The sequence below is a fragment of the Gorilla gorilla genome, chromosome 4 (assembly GCF_029281585.2).
Source record: "Gorilla gorilla gorilla isolate KB3781 chromosome 4, NHGRI_mGorGor1-v2.1_pri, whole genome shotgun sequence".
NCBI lineage: Eukaryota > Metazoa > Chordata > Mammalia > Primates > Hominidae > Gorilla > Gorilla gorilla.
Window position 1 is genome coordinate 163085553 of NC_073228.2, and position 24860 is coordinate 163110412.

The window sequence follows — 24860 nt, forward strand, 5'->3', positions numbered from 1 at the left end:
GAGAGAAAAGGGGAGCAAAAAGTCTGGGGGAGATGGAGATAAAAGCAGAGTAGTGGGGGATTTCTGGGCTAGGTGCAGGAATGTCCTTTTATCTTCCACAGTAAATGTGGTCATAGTAACATTAACAGTTTATCATCTGATGTTGTGAAATTGTTTCCATATATTATTTAGACTCTCAGACCTGACAATCTATGGAGGAATTCCCAGGCATCTTTAGCTGCTACAGAGATGCATGAATGAAGGACAAGTATATTATCCTCCACACATTAGAAGAGAGGCTCCGGGGAGCAACAGGAGGCAAAAGTTCTTCTTCTTTTCTTTTTTTTTGAGATAGTCTTGCTCTATCACCCAGGATGGAGTGCAGTGGCATGATCTTGGCTCACTGCAACCTCCACCTCCCAGGCTCAAGTGATTCTCATGCCTCAGCCTCCGGAGTAGCTGGGGTTACAGGCACATGCCACCACACCTAGCTAATTTTTTTTATTTTTAGTAAAGACGGGGTTTCACCATGTTGGCCAGGCTGGTCTTGAACTCCTGACCTCTAGTCATCTGCCTGTCTTGGCCTCCCAAAGTGCTGGGATTACAGGCGTGAGCCACACTGTGCCCGGCCAACATTTATCATTTGTGTTGAGACTATCCCAACCTTCCTCCTCTATTTTGAAATACAAAATAAATTATTGATTACTATAGTCACCCTACTGTGCTGTGGAACGCTACAACTTATTCCTTCTGCCTAACCATATTTTCGCTCCTTTTAACTTCTCTTCATCTCCTTTTCCCTCCTTATCCTTCCCAGCCTCTGGTAACCACAATTTTACTCTCTATCTCCATGGAGTCAACTTTTTTTTAGCTCCCACATATGAGCACCAAACTTCAATGTAAGACCCAAAACTATGCAGCTATTCCAAGAAAACGATTTGAGAAAATGCTTGAAAATGTTGGTCTGGGCAATAATTTTTTTTTTTTTAATTAAGACTTTCTGAAGAAAAGGGCATACTTTTCACTGAAAAAGTTTGAGTTTTTTAAATGAGCAGATACTCATGCATTACTAGTGCAGCCAAAAATTATCAAAAGTAGGGAAGAATGCAAAATAGTGTGTGCCTCTTAACTAAAGAACTGTTAAGATAAAAAACTTGGCTCTTTGCTGCCTTTCCCTCACTGCCAAGAGGGAAACATGAATTAGTTACATTGCCGTCGTGCTCACTGGGAGTTAGCTGTATGGACCAGATGGGTACTGCTCCGAATTTCCATTCAAGTCTGACATTCTTTTGTCAGCGTTTGTGTAACCGGCTTTCCTTGCATTCAGAGGAAAGACAGCATGGAAGTATGGATGGGAAGGTTGAGACGATTGGATACTGTATGGTAACCTCGATCGCAGCTCTCCTATGAGACTTGCTTCCTGGATTCTGAGTCACTTAAGCTTGCCCCTTCTCTTTCCTGACCCTCTTCCGTTTCCCCTTAGATTGGAGATTCTCCTCAGATTCTAAGTCTCTGAAATTATTAGTGTTGGCAGCCCCTGGGCCCATGGAGGGGTCTCAAGTCTTCAGTTCTCAAAGATCACCCTTTAAGCTTCATTCGGAACATGATACAGCCACACGAGTCCTAGCCCTGAATCTCACGAAGACCTCAGTACAACTGGAAAAGGCAGCACACCCAGTTCCGACACTACTAGAGACGTCACACACCTCAGCACCCATCCGCTCCCGGCCCAGAACGAGCGCACGCGCAGAACGAGAGAGCGGCCACCCAGGGATCGGGGCTATCTGCACAGCGGTTACAGTCTCGGAAAGGCCTGGCTTCTTCGTGGCTTTGTGGAGATCCCTTACAGCGGCCATTTGATTAGCACCCGAAGAGATTCAAAGGAAGCAGCTGTTCCGTCCCCAACATATTTCCGTTTCAAACCACCCACTTCCGGTTTTTCAGCCGGTTCCGGTCCCGCCCTTCACTTCCGGTCCCTTTGGGTCTCTCAGCGGCCGGTTTCTGCGTCCGCTGCCGCAGGTTCCACCGCGCTCCAGGTGAGGGGTTGCGGGGCACCCTGGCGCGCTGCCCTTGGAGACGCTGTTGGGGCTCGGGGACAGTGGCTTTGCCGCGCGCGCGGCGTGGCTTGCACTGCGGCGGGCTGGGGATAGTGTCCGTCCTAGTCTGACGCCCAGGCCCCTAGCCCCGGCCCGCTTAGTCGCGGGGGCCGCTGTCCTCCCATCCAGCAGTCTAGCCTATTTGGAGGGCTTTCTGTTTCCCAGTGGGTTTTGCGTCCCCAAACTTCATTCCTCCGTCTTCTCAGGCTTGTCCATCCCTCCCCTCACCCTCCTTGTTGAAGGCATCCCGGCCTTTTTGGTTCTGGAGCCTCCACCTGCCTCCTGATGCTACCCTAAGTCAGTTAGCACAGCCCCCGACCCTGCACCACCTCGCAGTTGTTGCTGGTGTGCGGTTCTCGCCGGGAGTTCTTAGTGCTTCACGGTTATCTTTTGCTGGGATTGTTGAAAGTTAACCTCCCGTTAATTCCCAAAGTGTTACTTTTACTGCTATACTTTAAAATTTCTTCATTTGCCACCTTTTAGGTTTGTGGTCCCGGGCAAGTTTAATTTCTTTTCAGGATTCTCATTTGTATAATGAGGACAACAGCTGTTGGTTCAGGATTGTGAAGATTCAATGAGATAATTGTTTAGCATGTTTTTATTCCATCATGAACACCATTTGTATTGTGTTTTACAGTTTACAAAGTGCTGTCACAGGTGTTACTTCATACCTTAACACTACTCCTGTCCAGCGAATATTAGTAGCCTCATCTTGTTGAGAAGACTGAGGCCAAGAGGTAGATTGACTAGGCAAAGTCAACACAGTATGTTAGGTAGAACTCCAACCTAAACAGCTATTCTTGACCCTAGGTTGACCATATGGAAGTGTATTCTTTGCTTGCTTGTCTGGGTTTGCCAACTTCACTCCTCCCCACACCCCAAATCATTTTTCAGCTTATAAATCTGATGGGATCTGAAATGATACAAAATACTAAGAAAGAAGGTTAAATGTGAAAGCAAAATAGCTCATGCATTTATATCACACTGCTTCATTGGTGTGAATGGTCTTAATGATGAAATAAGGTTCAGTAACTTTTAAACAAATCTTAAAGACATATGCATTTACAATTTTTATGGTGTTTGTTTCGCTTGGCCCTTTAAGGCATTTGCCAACTTGGAATTTCCACTTGTGGGATACGTGCTTCGTAACGTTTTTATGCTGCTTTATTAACCATATAGAGCCCATGCCCTCTGGCACATTTTTTTTAAGGCTGAAAACATTGAAGAGCCTGTAGTACTGACTCTCAAATTTGAGCATTCATCAGAGGTGAGTAGGACTGACCTTATTAAAACACAGATTCCTGGGTCCCTTCTCTCCACCCCAATTACATTTCTACCAAATTACCAAGTGAGGTCAATGCTGTTGGTTGGCCCAGGGACCACGCTTTGAAAACCACTAGTCTAGAAGAGCAATCACTTGTCCAGGGTCACCTGGAACTCAGATGATCTCACTCCAAACTCTGCATTACTACTCATCACAATATATGCGATATTAGTGCTGGTTGCCTTTCTAGCTCTCGTAGGATTCCCTTTTATTCTTATGTCTTACAGAAAATATTTAAACTGTATTTCAGTTTAACTCAAAAGGTCCACTTTTAATTGAAGAATATAACATTTGTTATAGTTCTGTCTAAAATGGAATATGTTACCCTAAATTAAGACACTTGCTTTACATTTTCAGTAGAACACATTGTAAACATAGGAGTAAATATACATTTATAGTTCATATTTGTATTCATATATGAGTAAATATAAATATGAATTTATGGCTCTCTCTTCTAATTGGCCTTTTAGTAGGAGACACTGTTTTTAAATTATTTTTGGAAGTGGAGATTAAAAATTTGCCCTCTTTCTTGCAGCTGGTCCTAATAGTTGCATGAAGAGTGCAATCAAATATTTCATCAAATAAGTGAAAGCATTGGAAATACCAATACCTTGAGATTAGAAAATCCAGTTCTCTGGACTGTGGGAGGAATGAGTTTAGTGAAAAGTAGAAAGCTTTATGCAGGAAGAGACATATGTTTGGTTATTTACATGAGTGGCAGCCACTATATAATCTTTGTGTGCTTAGATCTGTACCCATGGGTTTTGTATTTTCTGATTGATATGGTTTGGCTGTGTCCCTACCAAAATCTCAACTTGAATTGTATCTCCCAGAATTCCCACTTGTTGTGGGAGGGACCCAGTGGGAGGTAATTGAATCATGGGGGCCGGTTTTTCCCATGCTATTCTTGTGAATAAGTGAATAAGTCTCATGAGATCTGATGGATTTATCAGGGGTTTCCGCTTTTCTGTCTTCCTCATTCTCTCTTGCCACTGCCATGTAAGAAGTGCTTTTTACCTTCTGCCATGATTCTGAGGCCTCCCTAGCCATTGTGGAACTGTAAGTAGCTGGGATTACAGGCGCCCACCACCACGCCTGGCTAATTTTTTTTTGTATTTTTAGTAGAGATGGGGTTTCACCACATTGGCCAGGCTGGTCTTGAACTCCTGACCTAAGGTGATCCACCTGCCTCAGCCTCCCAAAGTTCTGGGATTACAGGCATGAGCCACTGTGGCCAGCCTCGGGTATGTCTTAGCAGCATGAAAACAGACTAATACGGTAAATTGGTACTAGTAGAGTGGGGCATTGCTGAAAAGATACCCGAAAACGTGGAAGCAACTTTGGAACTGGGTAACAGGCAGAGGTTGGAACAGTTTGGAGGGCTCAGAAGAAGACAGGAAAATGTGGGAAAGTTTGGAACTTCCTAGAGACTTGTTGAATGGCTTTGCCCAAAATTCTGATAGCTATATGAACCATAAGGTCCAGGCTGAGGTGGTCTCAGATGGAAATGAGGAACTTGTTGGGAACTGGAGTAAAAGTGACTCTTGTTATGTATTAGCAAAGGTACTGGCGACATTTTGCCCCTGCTGTAGAGATTTGTGGAACTTTGAACTTCAGAAAGATGATTTAGGGTATCTGGCAGAAGAAATTTCTAAGCAGCAAAGCACTGAAGAGGTGATTTGGGTACTGTTAAAGGCACTCAGTTTTATAAGGGAAGCAGAGCATAGAAGTTTGGAAAATTAGCACCTGACTATGCAGTAGAAAAGAAAAACCCATTTTCTGTGGAGAAATTCAAGCTGGCTGCAGAAATCTGCGTAAGTATCAAGGAGCCTAATGTTAATCCCCTAGACCGTGGGGAAAATGTCTCCAGGCTATGTCAAAGACCTTCATGGCAGCCTCTTCCAGCACAGGCCTGGAGGCCCAGGAAGGAAAAAAGGTTTCGTGGGCCCGGCCCAGGGTCCCCGCACTGTGTGCAGCCTAGGGACTTGGTGTCCTATATCCCAACCACTCCAGCCATGGCTAAAAGGGGCCAACGTACAGCTTGGGCTGTGGCTTCAGAGGGTGGAAGCCTCAAGCCTTGGTAGCTTCCATATGGTGTTGAGCCTGTGGGTACACAGAAGTCAAGAATTGAGGTTTGGGAACCTGTGCCTAGATTTCAGAAGATATATGGAAACTCTTGGACGCCCTGGCAAAAGTTTGCTGCAGGGGTGGGGCCCTCATGGGGAACCTCTGCTAGGACAGTGTGGAAGGGAATTGTGGGGTCAGAGCCCCCATACAGAGTCCCTACTGGGGCACTGCCTAGTGGAGCTGAGAGAAGAGGGCCACCACCCTCCAGACCCCAGAATGGCAGATCTGACGACAGCTTGTACCGTGTGCCTGGAAAATCCACAGACACTCAATGCCAGCCCGTGAAAGCAGCTGGGAGGGAGGGTGTACATTGCAAAGCCACAGGGGTGGAGCTGTCCAAGACCATAGGAACCCACCTCTTGCATCAGCGTGACCTGGATGTGAGATCTGGAGTCAAAGGAGATCATTTCGGAGCTTTAACATTTGACTGCCCCACTGGATTTCGGACTTGCATGGGCCCTGTAACCCCTTTGTTTTGGCCAATTTCTCCCATTTGGAATGGCTATATTTACTCAATACCTGTACCCCCATTATACCTAGGAAGTAAATAGCTTTCTTTTGATTTTACAGGCTCATAGGCAGAAAGGACTTAACTTGTCTTAGATGAGACTTTGGACTGTGAATGCTGAAATGAATTCAGACTTTGGGGGACTGTTGGGAAGGCATGATTGGTTTTGAAATGTGAGGACATGAGATTTGGAGGGGCCAGGGGCAGAATGGTACAGTTTGGCTGTGTGCCCACCAAAATCTCAACTTGAATTGTATCTCCCATAATTCCTATGTGTTATGAGAGGGACCCAGGGGAAGGTAATTGAATCTTGGGGGGTGGTCTTTCCCACGCTATTCTCTTGGCAGTGAGTAAGTCTCATGAGATCTGATGGGTTTATCAGGGGTTTCCGCTTTTGCTTCTTCCTCATTCTGTCTTGCCACTGCCATGTAAGAAGTGCTTTTTGCCTTCCACCATGATTCTGAGGCCTCCCCAGCCATTCTGGAACTGTAAAGTCCAATTAAACCTCTTTCTCTTCCCAGTCTTGGGTACGTCTTTATTGACAGTGTGAAAACAGACTAATACACTGATCTTTGATGCCTTAACTCTTGTATGTTCAACTGAAGAGCTACAATTGTGGAGGAGAAGAAACATAAGATTTAGTCAGAAGACCTGTTCTGTAACTAGCTATGTGTCTATGTACAGATTGTATAGCCTTTCAAAACTCCTGTTTCCTTAATTGTAAAAGAGGGAAAACTTACCAAATTACTTTCTCTAATGAGATTGTGTAAAAACTTCAATTCATAAAATATGAAACAAAGAATGGCTACTATTTATTTAGCACAGTGCCTGCCTAGAACCTAGTAAGCTTTTAGTTTAAAAAGATTTTTGTTTAACCAATACTTAATTTATGTAGTGTTTACTAGGTGCCAGGCACTATGTACCTTGTAAATGTTAATTAAGTTAATCCTCATAAAAGCCCTAAGAAGTAGGTAGTATCATCATCCCTATTTTACAGATGAGGAAACCTAGGCACTGAGAGTCAAGTAACTTCTCAAAGTCAGATAGCTAAATGGGAGAGATCTGGGATCTGAACCCAGGTCATCTGGCTCTAGAATCTGTGTTCTTAACTACACCACACTACCTTTCAAATGTTAAATGAACATGGATGGTCTGTCAGGGAAGGACTTGCTTGTAGCATCAACCTGACCAAATAGAGCAGGAGGAATGGTAGCTCATAATTGCACATTTCCAGTTGAACAGTGAGACTCAGAGTATTAGAAAGTAGTAACTCTAAGCCAAAAATTAGGAGTGTGGGGGAATTTAACTTTGAGTCCTAGTATCTTTTGGTGTTCTGGTAGCACTCCTGTATGGACAAAAATCCTCTCTATCATAAGTTGTAAAATAGGGCTTAAACTGTACACATAAAACTTAAAAGTTTAGCTTCAATAGACAGTATCTGTTTTAACTTGTTCACTTTTTGTCTTCCTTTCCAGGTATTTTTTTTTTCTGAAGGAAAGCTGCTTCCTCATATGTTTCAAGAATGGCTCTCCCTATCATTGTAAAATGGGGTGGACAGGAGTATTCAGTGACTACACTTTCAGAAGATGATACTGTGCTTGATCTCAAACAGTTTCTCAAGACCCTTACAGGAGTTCTTCCAGAACGCCAAAAGTTACTTGGACTCAAAGTTAAAGGTAATTCTCTCCCCTCTTCAGATTTTTTGCATTGAATTTTTAGTATTATGAATTTTAATAATTATTTTGAATATAATTGTTTAATAATTTATACTTGCTATTTGTAGTTTAGTAAGTCTTTCCCTCTCGAGATTTCTCTGGTAGAAATATTCTTAAAATTGTTTTAGTGGTAAAAGTAAGAATATTAAAGTGTCCTCGAAAATACCATGATTATTAAGATTACTTTTGATGTTTTAGACAGTCAGTATTTGCTTGTTAAACCTTTGGCACAGAAGTCCCGGATGAAACTCATTTATTTTCTGATAGCTACCTTTTAGCACAGTGTTTCGTTATACCGAGGGCCTTGTACTCTTCCCAAATTATCTTTTCTGTTTCAAAAGTAAAGACGACATTTAAAAATTACAGGCAACATTCATATCCAGTTTAAAAGGGTTTTTTTATGGTGTTTTGTGATTATCATATTGAAGAGTGAGTTTTGAGTAACAGTAAATCTGCAGTTTTCTTAGGCACTCAATTTTTAAGGCTTCCTGGAAAACAGTAATATTCGTCTTGAACAACAGAATAAAACATGAATTAATTTTGTTTAGGTAGTTGAATAAAGGTGTTCGTCTAACATAGAATTGGGGAGAAAATAACCCTTGTATTAATTTTGACTTCTTCATGTCTTAGATATGACTAATTCAGCAGAAACAATTTGTTAATGTAGGAAAAAAACAAAACAACAAAAATTGCTGTGACATCTGTACCAAACCTTTTAATGTTAGGGTTTTATATAATGGAATAGTGAAACCAGCACCTGAACTTTAGTGAGAAAACAGTCATTTGCTTGTATTGTAGGCAAACCTGCAGAAAATGATGTTAAGCTTGGAGCTCTCAAACTGAAACCAAATACTAAAATCATGATGATGGGAACTCGTGAGGAGAGCTTGGTAAATGTTTACTTTTTGTTACCATTTGTCCATTTGAAGATATTATGATTTATACTACACTGTGGTATTATAGTTTTAATTGTGGTAAAATTGTCAGTCTAGCAATCAATGAAAAATAAAACCCGCACCATGAATGTGGTATTAACTGTGTAAGTATAGTAGTAGCACAAATGATCAAATTTAATATGGTAAATCTGCCCAGGAAACATACATAACAAATTATTAATTGTGGAAATTTTCCAGTATGGGCTTAAAAGACTCTGGAACTCAAATTGTATCTCTCATTTTATTTTTATGCTATGCATGTATTTGTTATATTAAGGATAATATGGTAGAACAAAACTTTTTCCATCTTAATAGGAAGATGTCTTAGGTCCACCCCCTGACAATGATGATGTTGTTAATGACTTTGATATTGAAGATGAAGTAGTTGAAGTAGAAAATAGGTAAGTGCTTTTCGCTTTAGAAGTAATCAGTTGTCATGTGAGAACAAGTGAATATTTTATCTAATTATATGTTTTCCATTAGGGAAGAAAACCTACTGAAAATTTCTCGCAGAGTGAAAGAGTACAAAGTGGAAATTTTGAATCCTCCCAGGGAAGGGAAAAAGCTTTTGGTACTAGATGTTGATTATACATTATTTGGTAAGTCAGTTAAGAATGCTTTTCATTTTCTATTACCCACAACAACTCTTTTTTTTCTTTTCTTTTTTTTTTTTTTCTTAGCAACTCATGGTTCTCGTGAAATACTTGAAAACTTTTCTTATTACAAAAGTAAATTGCTCATTGTAAAAAATACAGATAAGCAAAAAAAAAAGTCATCTGTAATCCTGATACCCAAAGATGACCACTCTTAGTAATTTGATATATATCTTCTAGACTGTTTGTATGGATCTCCTCTAATTCTTTTATTTAATAACACATTGAACATCTTCTCAGTAAAACATTGTTTATTATGAATGATATATATATGTGTGTGTGTGTGTATATATATATTTTTTTATTTTTTTGGCCAGAAAATATTCTAGTTTATGGATGCATCATCATTTAACCATGTTATTCCCTGTTGATTATAAATAATTTTTATAAGGAATATTTTAAAAATTATGTTTGATATTTTATCACTAGTTTTCTGTTTAGTTATATTCAAGCAGATTCTTGAATTTAAAATTTCTCATGTAGGCTAGGTGCAGTGGCTCACATATGTATCCTGGCACTTTGGAAGGCTGAGGTGGGAGGATTGCTTGAGCTCAGGAGTTGGAAATCAACCTGGGCAACAGAGCAAGACCTCATCTCTACTAAAAACTAAAAATACTCGCTGGATGTGGTGGTATGCACCTAGTCCCAGCTACTTTAGGAGGCTGAGGTGGGAGGATCACTTGAGCCTGGATTAAGACTGCAGTGAGCTATGGAGTGCCACTGCACTCCAACCTGGGTGACAGAGTAAGACCCTGTCTCAAAAAAAAAAAAGAAAGAAAAAAATGTTTTGTGTTCATTGAAAAAGAAAGATGTTCCTTTTATGTCTAATGTTGGCAAGAAATAGTTAACTTCTGATATTGGAATTTATTTCTAACCCTAAACCTAAAACATAAGTTAATGTAGTTTTTAAAAATTTAATTAATTGGTTAATTGGCCTGTCATTTTGATGAAATGTGATTATATCTGCAAGGTAGATGACTAAAGGTGAGTATAAGTGGACATAGTTTGTTTTTCATTATTAAAAAATAACATCTAAACTTTAGAGACTAGGTGAGAAAAAAATTTTCAGTTTACTACTTAAGCCTGAATTTTCAGTATTGCTTTTTGCAAATTGAACAAAATTGATCGACTAAAATTGGATCTTAAGGATTTTAAATTGTATGTTTTGAAAGACATCTTTTTGTCAGCCAGCGTAATTCAGTCTGAAGCAGTTTGCAATGAAATGTTTATGTTTGCATTTCGTAATATATTACATTTAATAATAATTGGTATTAGGTACTTGTTCATGATGGTAAACTAATAATTATTTATGATCAATTTTCTTTTAGACCACAGGTCTTGTGCAGAGACTGGGGTGGAATTAATGCGGCCATATCTTCATGAATTTCTAACATCTGCCTATGAAGATTATGACATTGTTATTTGGTGTAAGCTGTATTTTTTTGTTTAGATTTCCGTGGAAATAGCTTGTTCCTTATATTATTGTGCTGTATAAAATGTGACTTAAAATGACCTGTGTTTAAATATGAAATAGTTTTCATTTTTTAGCAAATTTCTAAAATGAAGCATGTATCACAATATAAACTTAAACATATATTGGCCAAATACCAGTGACATAGTTAATTTAACTATAGGACATGAGTACATTATAGTGTAAGAATAAAAATGACTAATTTTCCCAATGACCCCACCTTGATTTGAAGTTTTTCCTTCTGATTTTTTTTTTTTTAAACTAGGCACATATCTTTAGGGTCTTGCTGTGTTGCCCAGGCTGGTCTTGAACTCCTGGGCTCAAGTGATCCTCCGGCCTTGGCCTCCCAAAGTGCTGGATTACAGGCATAAGCCAATGTGCCCAGCCTTTCCTTCTGATCTTTGCTGTGAAATTCTTGATGCTTCAGAATATTTTTGTTTTCTCCTTTTTTCCTGACTCCAGTTTTAAAATACTTGGAAAAAGGTGTTTAAAACAAAATCACAGTGATATAGTTCTCTGGAAATAAAGGCAACTTGAATTACTTAAGGAAAAATTAATATGTGGACTAAAGCCAGTGACATTGAAATTGTGGTCTGTGGACCATTTCAAGAATGTACAGGTCTGTGATAAGATACTGAGTTTGCTCCGAGAAGTAAATCTACTGTAATAGTAAGCACACTATTCAGTTCAATTAACGTTTTCTGGTAGCAAGATTTTCTTGGAAAATGAAGCAATGCATTGATTTACATCCCTCCTCCCCACAAATATTTAAAGTTGCCTCTTGGCAATGTCGTAAGCAGAGAAGAGTTATCCTGACTGAATTAAATGAAGTCCCATCAAGTAAAGGTGCTACATTTCATTGTACTAGGTCTTTGAGAGAAATTATGTAGTTGTTGCAGTCTGTAAATTCATTTTGTATTTTTCCTTATAATCCGAGTACTTCCGTTGTTTGTGATATGTGAGTTCCATGTGAGTTCACAGCTGTTAAGATTAAAATTATTGTCAAAGTATATAATTTTCTGGTTTAGTAAGATAAGGTGAAGAAAGCTTGCTGGTTTGTTTAGCAACTTTGACATCTAAGATGATATTTGAGAAAAAAGTTTATCCTTTAAATGTTATTAAACTAGACTTATAAAATTTGAGAACCTTTTACAATAGTATATTTAAATTATTTTTATAAACTGTGATATTTCGTGGTAGTTCATTGAAAAGAGTACTTCACTCTGGAGCTAAATAGACTAGGATTTTAATTCTGGCTCTGTTCTTACTGTGTGACACTGGACAGGTCACTTAATCTTTCTGAGCCTTAGTTCCCTCATTTGAGAAATGAAGATATCTAAATACATATTACAGGTTAGTTGTAAGAATAGAAGTATCAATATAGCAACTAGTATTATGTCTGACATATAGTTACTTAATAATTAGAAACTTTTTATTAGCTGTGGGTCTTTTTGTTTTTCATCTGATAATTACAGATACAAAGTAAGTACTGGATTAAATTTTTTTTCTATCTTATGATTATTTTCATTGGAGATACAATAGTCTTTAAAATTTTAGCTCAACTGACCAGTTTTGTACGTGTAAGGTGATTCTTCTGTTTTTTTGTATGTGTGCATGCTGAAGATTTTTTATTTTGAGAACTCAGGTTCCTCATTTGCTTTTAAAAATCACACACACACACACACACACACACTTCAAATAATTAAATTGCTTTTTCTCTTTTTAAACATTTTACTTGGTTATACCTGTATAGTTTAGTCCAGTAAACCAGGAGAGCACATAAAGATGAGGATTTAATTTTAGTGTTAATGATCTCAAAGCTGGTTAATGTCTGACAATGAGCAGATACATGATGCAGGTATACTTCATGAATTTGTCTCATTTCTTGTTAGAAGCTGCTAGACTCAGTGAGCTTTAATTTGCTGAGACTGACAAAATGCAGATTTTCACTGAACCTGACTAGCTGGTTTTCAACATAAACTTTTGACACATAACAATATGCTTATATTGACACTATGTATACCTGTGCATTGCCTAGAAGTAGGAACATGGAAAAAAGTGATCCAGGCACCCAAGTTTAAGTTTGGAATTGATAGAGTGTCAGGGCTGATTTAAAAAGAGAGTTTAGGTCTTGATTTATAAATTTCCTAGGTTCAGAGTTCTTTTGAGCATGGATTACCTGTATCTTACAGATAAAAGTTGTTTAAAATTTATTCTGTCTTGAAGACACACTGCAGTAAGTTTACTTTTATCAATATTTAAAAGAAAATTACCATAAATATGCTAGGGACTGTTAATTCTGATGCATTTAAACTTTTAGTTTTGCTTAGAAAACTTACTTATACAGATTTTTTTTAAAGAAATTCAAGCTTTTCATATGTATTGTATTATCATTCCTCGTGTTTTAGCTGCAACAAATATGAAGTGGATTGAAGCTAAAATGAAAGTAAGTGTTAGAAAGCAATCCATTTAAAAATATTTTCAAACTGCATTTGTCTTGTTAAAAGTTCTAGAACTGAATTAATTTTATTCTTACTGGAGGGCACTTAGTAGATAGATAAATGCCATTATTGGGAGTAGAGGTGTTTTTAAAGTGTGTTTAATAAGTGGATTGTACTGAATCCCTGAGTCTTTTTTAAGAAAAAGTATAACTAAGCTTGTCCCCTCCCCCACATTCTTCCTCATTTTACAATAATACTTTATTTTCCTTCTTTTGCTCTAGTGCGCAATACTTAAAGAGTCAGTATTCTCCTAAAATGGTAAATTAGGAAGTAATCTATTTCTATTTTCCTTGGTTTACCATTTATTGACTTAGCTAAGTGAAACTAAAATACTTTCTAGTTGTTTAGCAAGATGTAGTGGCCAGTGGTGTAGAAAGTTGGCATTATGAGAAATTGCAGCTAGAATATTCAGAAAATCTGAAATTTTCCACATTACTATGTTTTAACCTCACGAATATTTGTGTTTATAGGAGCTGGGAGTGAGCACAAATGCAAATTATAAGATTACTTTCATGTTGGATAGTGCTGCTATGATAACAGTACATACTCCAAGGAGAGGATTAATAGACGTAAGAAGTCATTTTATTTCTATTTAATGACACCATGGTTATTTTCCAGTGTACTTTTTATGTTTATACCGATGGAGTAAATAAAGAGTGTAGAGATTCATCTGAGTGAATAATGAAGTGGTTGAGTTTTGACATAGGAAAATGTATTTAAGGTTAAAAGATTTTTTTTTTTTTTTTTTTTTTTTGAGATGGAGTCTCACTGTGTCACCCAGGCTGGAGTGCAGTGGCGCAATCTCGCTCATGCAAGCTCCACCTCCCGGGTTCACGCCATTCTCCTGCCTCAGCCTCCCGAGTAGCTGGGACTAGAGGCACCTGCCACCACGCCCGGCTAATTTTTTCGTATTTTCAGTAGAGACGGAGTTTCACTGTTGTTAGCCAGGATGGTCTCGATCTCCTGACCTCGTGATCTGCCTGCCTCGGCCTCCCAAAGTGCTGGGATTATGGGCGTGAGCCACTGTGCCCAGCCAAGGTTAAAAGATTTGAATTTTAATGATAAAATTAAGGATCTTGAAGTAGGACTGTCAAGAAAGGAACTTGTGATTGTGGGTAATTGACCTGTGTTGATGACAGCACAATGTTACTGGGCAGAGTAGGTGAGAAAAATACTGAATATTATCAAGGAAGATACTAGAAACAAGCGAAAACACTCACCCTGCCCTGTATGAAACTGGTAATAAAAGCAGATGCATCATGATGCATGTACTTTGGGATGATGCTGAAGAATAGCAACAAGAACAATCAGAGAAAAGGGTTTGGCTAACCAGTTATTTTACTCATCAAGTAACTACTCATACTATTAAGTATCTACTGTCTGGAAGGCCCTGTGATAGGCACTGTTGGGAATAAAGAGATGAGTGAGACACAGTCCATACCATTTGAAAGCACCCAAACCGTTAGCTGGGCTGGATAATGCATGCCTGTAATCCCAGCTACTCAGGAGGCTGAGGCAGGAGAATTGCTCAAACCCAGGGGGTGGTGGTTGCAGTGAGCTGAGATTGAGCCACTGCACTCCAGCCTGGGTGACAGAGCAAGACTCTGTCTCAACAAAATAAAGTAAAAATAAAATAAAAGCACCCAAACTAATAGGAATTGAGGAGAACTTAGGATACGAGGAAACCTTAGGGGAGACAGTATTAAAATTATCAAAACTGTAAATAGAATGATTTAAGGGCATGGGGACTTGTTCTGTAAAGGAAATACTGCATGTATCGAGAAAAAGATAACTTACTATATACTAAAGTAAAATAATACATAGGGAAATACTTAGGGAAATGTTAAACATGTTTTATAACAGTGAAAAATTAAAGGAATAAAAATCCTCAATATCCAGCAATAGGGCATTGGATATATAAATTACTGCTACCCATATAAGGGACTGTAGCTCGTCATTTGATGTAGTAGGATATGTAATGATTTAGAAATTTTCATGACACATTTAAGTGAAAGAAGTATTTTAGAGAACACTGTCGTAAGCCGTTAGAAAATAGTTCTTAACCTTTGTTTGGTTCAGGATTACCCTTAATTTAACAAAGAACCTGTCAACTCTCTGAGGCTGCTCTTGTTTATAAAAATGCCTAGAGTCAATATAGCAGAATATTGAGTTGTTGCCCTTGGTACTGACTAGATTATTGATGATTTAAAATTTTCCTTTGTGCTTTTCAGTATTTTCATGTTTTTCTGTAGTTAGCAATATTACTTTTCTAATTGAGAGCAAAGTAGTTTGTGTTTTGGGGAACATAGGTGCTTGACCTAATTACCAAATGACAGCACTTTTTAAGAGGATGTAGGATTTTTATTCTGGATATCATAAAAAATGACCTCTGTTGTTATATTTCTTGAGGCTTTTGTTAGCTAAAAATCTGTAAAATATGACTTATTGTATTAATTCTTATATATTTGTCTTCATTTCGTGGGGGGAGTAGGGGCCGGTTTCTATTTCGGTAGTAAACAAGATCAGTAGCAGAAAAAAAAAATCAGGAAAGTAAAATTTTAGTAAATTAAAATATTTCATTAACATTTTTTGTAATAGGCAGGACAATAGGAAGGAAAAAGCTTTCTCCAAATTAAATTATAGGAGGAAAAAAAATTTTTAAGTTACAACTTTTATCACTATTTATTTCTTACCACTTAATCTCATATATTATTACATTCTGTTCTCATAATACCGTAAGACTTCTGTCTTCAGCAAAAGTAATTTTCTAAAAATTAATTTAAAAAATTTTCTGAATGTGTAATACATTTGCATGACTAAAAAAATACTAAAGTACATAATGAAAAGTCATCTTTCACCTGGTACCTAGCCACAATCAGTGTTATTTCCTGTGTGGTCTTACAGAGACTTTACACAAATACCAACAGGTAAGACTATATAAAGAAATTATTTCTTTGAAGCTTCAGTTTAAGAATTCAGAAATAAGAGTAAGAATTTGTAAAATATGGTGCTTCCGAAGTTAAGCAATCAAATTCCCTAGAAATTATGCACCTGTGCCACTGAGTTAAAGACAAAACGAGTTTTTCCTCTATAAAATATTCAAATTATCAATTGAAAGAGCCAAATAAATTTTTTTTTTTTTGACTAGGGTGTTCTAGTTTTGAAAGCAGACTCCATGCGACTCCCAGGCTCTGAGAAGGAATGTGTTAACCAAGGAAGTCATGTGACTGCATAGCAGACATCTAAACAATTACTTTGGATTTTTAAAAAATTAAATAATTAATTTATTTTACCCAAAATCTTAACGTTAAAATTATGGAAAGTTTTATAATGGGTTTAGTTCAGTTGGACATGAACAAACCTTTCAGAAGTTTCATATTGCAAAATGCATTGTGCTTTAAAGTGGGTTGCATTTAATGATTAGCTCACACCTGTCTTACAGGGGGAAAGGAACGCTTTGGCATTGTTCTGTAGGGCAGTTTGCAGTATTCCTGCTTTTAAGACAGGATGAAATATTCATAAAATTTGAGTTAAATGTAAACTTTTATTCTAAGGTAAAGCCTCTTGGTGTTATATGGGGAAAGTTTTCGGAGTTTTACAGCAAGAAAAACACCATTATGTTTGATGACATAGGGAGAAATTTTCTAATGAACCCACAGAATGGACTAAAGGTAAGACATACTTTTACTTGTTATGTGCTCATGTAATCTGGACTGTGTGGTAGAACTTTTGTAGTAAGCACTGTTGAATTTCATATATTTTTGGAAGTACTGTATTCTTATGTCATAGGCAAGAAAAGTTTAAGAACAATTCATATAGAAATTGAACTTTGTCTTTTTTGCATTGATATCTCCATAGTTAGCTAGTTCATCCAAGTATTTGTTTGTTTATTTATTTATTTATTTTTGAGACGGGATCTCACTCTGTCGCCCAGGCTGGAGTGTGGTGGTGCGATCTCGGTTCACTGCAACCTCCACCTCCTGGGTTCAAGTGATTCTCCTGCCTCAGCCTCCTGAGTAGCTAGGATTACAGGCACGCACCACCACACCCAGCTAATTTTTGTATTTTTAGTAGAGACAGGGTTTCACCATGTTGACCAGGCTGATCTCAGGCTCCTGTCCTCGTGATCTGCCCACCTCGACCTCCCACAAGTGCTGGGATTACAGGCATGAGCCACTGTGCCCGGCCCAAGTGTTTTATTTTTAATTAGCTCTGTGGGAGCAACATGGGCTTCCCAACATTGACTTTTAGCATCCAAAGTGAAATCATTAGTTATTTTTTTAGGTATACAAATCTTGGCATCTTAAACATTCTGGTTAGCTTGAGAAATGGCAGTAAGGGTACTTTGTTTTTTCTTTTTAAACTGAAACTAAAGACGTTTTTGAAAATTCCTAGACAGCAAGTACAGATCTTAGAATTAGACATTGCCAGAGCTAGAAGGAACCACAGTCATCTCTTGCCTACTTCTTAACTTTGGAAACAGTCTGAGGTTGAAGAAGTTCCTGACTTGCCCAAGATTGTATATGTAACTGGCTAATGACAGAATTTGGGTTAGACTCTAGTGACTTGGTTCCTAGGTCAGTGACAATCTTAGCATGCAATTGCATGCAGTCTTATGTGACATTTCATCCTGGTAACTGTAAAATTGGTAAGAGTGAAATTTGAAACTTAAAAGTTTCTGGTACCCATAGTTGATTACATGTTGGCGCAATATGAAAATGGAAAAGATAGCTCTATACTATGGCGCTATTGCATATGGAGTCTCCATTCGAAGTGGCAGTCCTGACACTGAGATGTTTTCATTCTCAGTCCTAAACTTTTCTACTAGCTTGGTCCTTGGTAGTTTTAAAAGACAAGAGAGAAAAACTTAAAGTACATTTTTTAAACCTTTCTTACAGACTGTTGATTTGATTTTTTGTTTACAATGAGGATATTTTAGGGAAAGAATACTAATCTAGATAGTGAATTGCCGTAAGTATAAAAACTGTTGACTTGGAAGAAAAGTAGTTATGTTGTCCTTAATGGTTTCTGTTTAAGACTTGGAGAGAAGTGCTTTTCTTATATGTACTGCACCAGGTATAAGGTACAAAAATGTATTCTTGAGTCTTGAGAAGAAATGTGGTTGATGTAAACCTAATTGTTTGTGAAACTACTGGTTATTACCTGTTCTTGCAAGGAGGTGATCCCATGATGGTCAAGGAATAATTTTGGAGGAGACGTTTAACTTTAAAAAAAAAATACAATCATTAGTTTCGTGTTTGTTTAAAAGAAACTTTGTTTTCCTAACCAACATTTGAGCTCCATTCATCTCTTGATGCAGGGAGAGATGTTATTGTAAATGTCTAGTTCTTTATGTTACTTTACAGTAGGGTTTTTAAAAGACTGTACTCAGTAGACCCACTGAAGGAATTCCTAAAAATACGTATGTCCCCATCCCCTAAATTCTAATTCCAGAGGTAGATTTAGACACTCCACAGGCAGTCCTTGTGTGTCTTTTATTGAAAACCTCTTTTTTATAAAATTAATCTACCCAAGATAACACTTCATGAAAACCTCTTTTAAGGTTAAAGATTAAAGGTTAAGATTAAGATTAAAGATCTGCCCACGTCGGCATAGAAACAGGTGGGGTTTTTTGACAGGGTCTTGCTCTGTCACCCAGGCTGGAGTGCAGTGGCATGATCACAGCTCATTGCAGCCTCGACTTCCCTTGCTCCAGTGATCCTCACATGTCAGCCTCCCGAGTAACTGGGACTACAGGCGCACGTTACCACACCTGGCTAATTTTTGTATTTTTGGTAGAGACAAGGTTTCGCCACGTTGCCTAGGCTGGTCTCGAGGTCCTGCGCTCAAGTGATCCACCTATCTCGGCCTCTCAAAGTGCGGGATTACAGGCATGAGCCACTGCGCCCAGCCCAGAAAGAGTTCTAAAATGGAGAAATATCCTCAGATGCTGTGTTTTGTTATCATGCTTTCATAATGCACTTGGTAGAAATCTCAAAGATTTCATGTAGATCTTAAAAATAAGACTGCTTATTTTTAAAATAGTTAACTTCTATTAAACATAAGCTTGTCAGTCATAAGGTTTGAAGTACATGGAAGGTACTGTGAATATGAATTTAGAATTACACTAAAAGAATGTGAATCTTGGTCATGGATAAAGCAGCTTATCGGCTGAAAACTCCATTTTTATTGTCTGTACAAGGAAATTATGATATAGGAGAATTCAGCTAATCTAGACAGTCTTAAGTTTCTAAAAATGCTTCCTTGACCTGAGACAAGATGATGGTTTCCTGTCCTTTTAGTGATCACTTAGATCAGTTTTTAAAAATGTACAGTAAACAGTGGTTATACTGGAGCAAGTGAAGTCAGTTAGGTGCATAGATTTTCACCCTTAATTTGTTTATTTAAAATTTTAGAACCAGAATCATTAGAATATTTTAGTTTTGTTGTTTAATAGTGCTTAAGAGCAAATGTTTGGAAAGTAAAAATAACTTAGCAGAGCCTTGGGTTGAAAATCTTATTTACTACCCACCAACCCTGTAATTTCCTGCTGTTTAAATTTGGACACTTTGGTACATTATATATTAATTGTTTAAAAGTTAATTTGTTGCCTTTCAGTCCTTAGGAAGTGAATGAAGGAATACTTTAAAACATTACCATATCACCCAGGATTATGCAGAAACTCATTTCACTACATCCTCATATCATGACTCTGTTTACTCCCATCCCCAGGACCTAAGCAAGGCCCTGTAAAGCGTCGTCTTCAGCCCCCACATTCACTGCTGCTGGGAAACAGCACTGCTGCACTACCTTTTTGGAAGTGGGATCTCCCACAAATGCTGATTTCTGAGGAGATTCCCTTTGACAGCTCTGACTGGTGCCCTTCAAGCAGTATGGGAGCCAGCTAACAGTGTGGAGGTCACTGGCACCAAGCTGTTCTGATGAGAGTAGAACACCTGGGAAAATTTTCTTCTGTCCATTTCAGACTGGTGGTGTTTTTCCAATGAGAGAAGAAAAGTATATAAAAAATACTTAAACCCTTCCCTACACTTAATAGGTATGGTAGTAGACTCCTTTGGGCTCACTCATTGTTCTTGCTTCTCAGTAAGTGACAATGATTAAATATCCTTCATTTTTCAGTGTTAACTGTGTAAAATTAATAACTAATGACCAAAAAAAAAAAAAAAAACTAATGACCAATTTGCATTTTCTCCAGATCAAAAGAATATACTAATACTTTGCTAAGTATGATGAAATCAGTCCTTACATGTGTGCTTTAGGAATATGTATGATTTTTTTTTAATGATAACAGAAAAATTCAAATGTAAACAGAACTATATAAAATTGCTTAAACCCCCATGTAGATATCATTCAGTTTAAATTAGCTTATTAATTCATGGATGGTTATTGTTTGCTCTATACCCTACTTCCCTCTCCTTAATATTTTGAAGTAAATCTTAGTCATATCATATTATCTAAAATTAATTTAAAATTATTGAAAGACTATCTTGAGTTGTATAAAGATATTTGAGCAGGTGTCTTTTACAAAACAGCAGAATTCTTTATTGAAGCTATAAAATAAGGAAAAGTGCATAAATTTATAGTTTAACAAACTGTAAAGATAATTCTTGTAAAAAATTTTATTCCACTAAAATTACTCATGATTTTCCTTTCCAAAGATAAACACTATTACCATCTTGATTTATAGTCCTCTAGTCTTTTTTAAGCATAGATTTATGCACAAATCTAGATGAAGATTGCATATAAACATATGCATTCATAGCACCGCCACTCAAGTCAAGATATGATATTCCTTACTAATTGCAGCCCCCTACCTCGGTCTATTATTCTGACATGTGTGGTTTGAAATAATGCTTTTTAAACTCTTTTTCATCATAAAATAGATCAGCCTTAAACATTTGGAAAATATGGCAGTTCTTTTTATGGAAAACTCTTGCATAATTAAAAATGATTTTAAGGGAGAATTTAATGATAAAGAAAAATGCTTATGATAAAATGTAGGAGGAAACAGGTTATATAAATGTATAATGATATCTCAGCTATATAAAAATTTAATAGAAAAATAAAATAAAAATCATAATTGTTAAAATTTATCTCACTGTACTGTTAGATCAAGCTGGTATTTGGGTTAAATTTTTATGAATAAAATAATGTGAATGAAATTAATTAGAAGCAACTAGAGTGATACGAGGCGGGAAAGGCTAAGTAGTTTTGCAAAGTAGAGTAGCTATGTATGGATTCAAGTGCAATAAGAAAGCTGGTGTTGTCATGTTCAGATTGAAAAGATAATGTTAGGTAAAATAGGTAGAAGAGTTTGTAATTTGTAAACATACATGACTTTCTATTTAGGCTAATATAAAAGTAATTTTTAGTATTTATGTTCTTGGTGATATTTTAACCTCATTAACTCTAACTGAAATGATAGTATAGATTTGTTAGTTTTCCTTATCACATTGTGATGTGTTGAGTAATGTTTGTTTCCTAATAGATAAGGCCTTTTATGAAAGCGCACCTAAATCGTGATAAAGACAAAGAACTTTTAAAATTAACTCAGTACCTCAAGGAGATAGCAAAATTAGATGACTTTTTGGATCTAAATCACAAATATTGGGAAAGGTAAGTTTTAATTGCTTATTTATTTTCTCTTTACATCAATGAAGAAAAAATTATCATTTTTCATCAGTGACCCCAGTATATATATAGCTGTCTTAATTTTTATTTAAAATAGGTGACTTCTAAAAACATTTTCTAATCCAGTGACCTACCCCCAAAAGTATTTTCCCCTTTCATCTTAACCTCTAACTTGTTCATAAACATACCTCTTGTAAACTCTTTAATACTTCTAGAAGAGAGAACTTAAGAGACTAGCATATGTTGGTGATGCTGCCTGTAAATTATTTTGTGATGTTAGGTAAGCTACTCCTTTATGAATCACATGGAATATAATCCCTCTTCTCATACTGTAACTTAATGTCAGGATAAAATAAAACACATGTAAAAATTTCATAAATAGTATTAAAAATTACAAGTAACTTGTGTGTAGCAGAGAAATTAGAAAAGTTTATCCCACTAAAAAAACAATTACTCATAATTTTCCTTTTTAAAGATAACCACTGTTACCATCTTGGTATATAGTCTTTCAGTCTTTTATCTAAACCCAAATGTATGCATAAATCTATATAGACGTTGCCTATAAACATCAAGGTTTTGAGACAGAGAAAAGTCCCCAGAGAAGTGGAAGGTATTACTATGTATTACAGTATTTGGGGGGGAATTAGATCTTTGAGGATCTGGTTCCAGTAATACAGCACCAAAAGAAACTATTTGTGTAATAATAACACTTTGGCTTTTCAGATTCCACTTTTGACTTTTCAGATCAGTTTGACACAAGTCTTCTAAGAGTCTATAATCCTAATAGGAAGATAAAGCAGACATTTTTACCCCCATCTTTAAATTGCAAATGATGTAACTGAGTCATGGAGATAGTAAATACTTAGTGCAGTGCCACAAAGTGAGCAAATTGTACCAGCAAAACATGTCCAAGTTTGCTGATTTTAGGAACTCTTTCCCCATCCCCACACCACCAATTACAGTAGTTTGTAAATGTTAGAAATAGAGATCAAGTTTTTAATTTAGTGTTAGATTTCTATTAAACAATATGAAAAACACTTGTTTGCTTAGTAAATTAATGTCTTATATCTTTTACACTCTTGATCAAAGACCTTTAGCATCTTTTGCCCACTGTCTTGATGTAACAAAAATAAGATCTTTATGGAGTTTGATCTGTATTTGGAAGTTACAATACTAGTTAATATAGTGACTTTCACATTGGAAGTAAGGCAGTATGGAGTGGTAGTCAATGAGTATGAGCTCTGGAGCCTTGTTTTGAATCTAGGCTCTTCCACTTTCTAGCTGTGTGAATTTGGGCAAATTGCTTAACCTCTTTGTGCCTGTAAAATAGGAATAATTCTAATAGTAACTCCTCAGAGCTGTTGTGAAGACTAAATGAATTAATACATGTACTTAGAACTGTGCGTGCACATAATCAGTAGATGTAAGTGACTATTAAGAATACTCATCTTGAAATGTTTTGTTATTAGAACAGACTCCTTTGGGAACAAAGTTAGGTTATCTTCATGAATTTAGCGTGATACAGCTTTGACATCTTTATTTTATTTCTTGCAGATATCTCTCAAAGAAGCAAGGACAGTAGTTACAAGTTATACTGGCAGTTATTGAAGATACTTAAGATCCAAGAACTTCTTGCTTTTATGCTAGAAATCATTATGATAGTGCTGGACACTGAAGCAAATACCATACTGCTTATACTTGGTCTTCCAGTTTTTTGTAAATTTAATTTTATATTTTTTGAAGATGATAGCAATATGCTAAAAAATGCTTGTCCCCTATATGAATATTCTGTTATGCTTGAAAAATATTTTCTCCAGCGTTGGTTACTGACCACCCCACCCTCCCACCACACACACACACACACACACACACACACACACACACACACAAAGTGGAGAAAAATGTATACTCAACAATGTCATTTTGTGACTTTGGAAACAAGTTATGTTTTGTGTTTTTGTCTCATTGTGTTATTGTCTGACTAAATCTAAAACCAAACCCATGTTGAAACTAGTACTTTTCCCTTTAAAAACAAACAAAAAAAAAACAAAAAAAAACTTTTTAATTAAAGAACCTAGTTTGCTATGCTTAAAATTACCAAGAATTTTTTATTTCTTTGTCATAGACACAATTTCTCTTCTGTATGCCACTAGTTACATTTCTAAATTCTGAGCGGTCTGAGTTAGGCCTGTATGTGTGTACATGTCCAAGTAAAGCTGGAAAACGTCAGTCTTGACACAGCTGTGTCTTAGTATGAGAAACAGAAGACTGAAGAATAAAAACTAAGGAACAAGAATGAGTCTCTTTTTGGTGGCTAAGTAGAATCTTCCTAAAACCATTGTCATAAAAGCAGTTAAAGGCAATAAATTTTTAAAAGGGACATATCACTGATTCATTCCTAAAAAGCATGAACAAAAAGTTTTTGTTCTGTTCCAGCTATATCTTGTCTAAGTGCTAACACTGTTTCAGTGAAAATATCTAGCCATAAGATTAAAAAAAATATTATTTGCAATGCTTAAGCCTGCAGATACGTAATGTGACCACTGTTTTGTGTTGACAATATTGCTTTATACAGTTCTTGTATTTGAAAGGAATTGATCCTTTTAAAGAAACATGGTGTATATTGTTCTTACAGGACTAATTTCAGTGGTGTAAATAATAAATATCTTTTCTTAAAACATTCGTTATCTGTTCTATATTACCACATATATTTTACCTCTGTTGAATGACAAAATGAACATTATATTCAGGCAAGGATCTCTTGCAAAAACTTAAATGTGTATGGTGATGTTAAAGGTGTGTATATCACTATTTATACATTCAGGAGTAGTTTTAGCAGCTATCAGATACATAAAATTACTTAATTCTAATAAGTACCTTTTTTTCAGAAATATATACT

General features: G+C 36.7%; 1 protein-coding gene across 1 annotated transcript; it reads left to right on the forward strand.

The window, feature by feature from the left end:
* The first annotated feature begins 946 nt into the window (after positions 1–946).
* Positions 947–24639, forward strand: UBLCP1 (ubiquitin like domain containing CTD phosphatase 1). Its single transcript, XM_004042920.5, has 11 exons — positions 947–2015; positions 7510–7710; positions 8548–8639; positions 9000–9085; positions 9168–9283; positions 10666–10764; positions 13217–13254; positions 13780–13878; positions 16864–16980; positions 21819–21946; positions 23516–24639. The coding sequence occupies exons 2-11, from the start codon at positions 7557–7559 to the stop codon at positions 23541–23543; spliced, it is 957 nt and encodes a 318-aa protein (XP_004042968.1). The 5' UTR covers positions 947–2015; positions 7510–7556; the 3' UTR covers positions 23544–24639.
* The last annotated feature ends 221 nt before the right edge of the window (positions 24640–24860 follow it).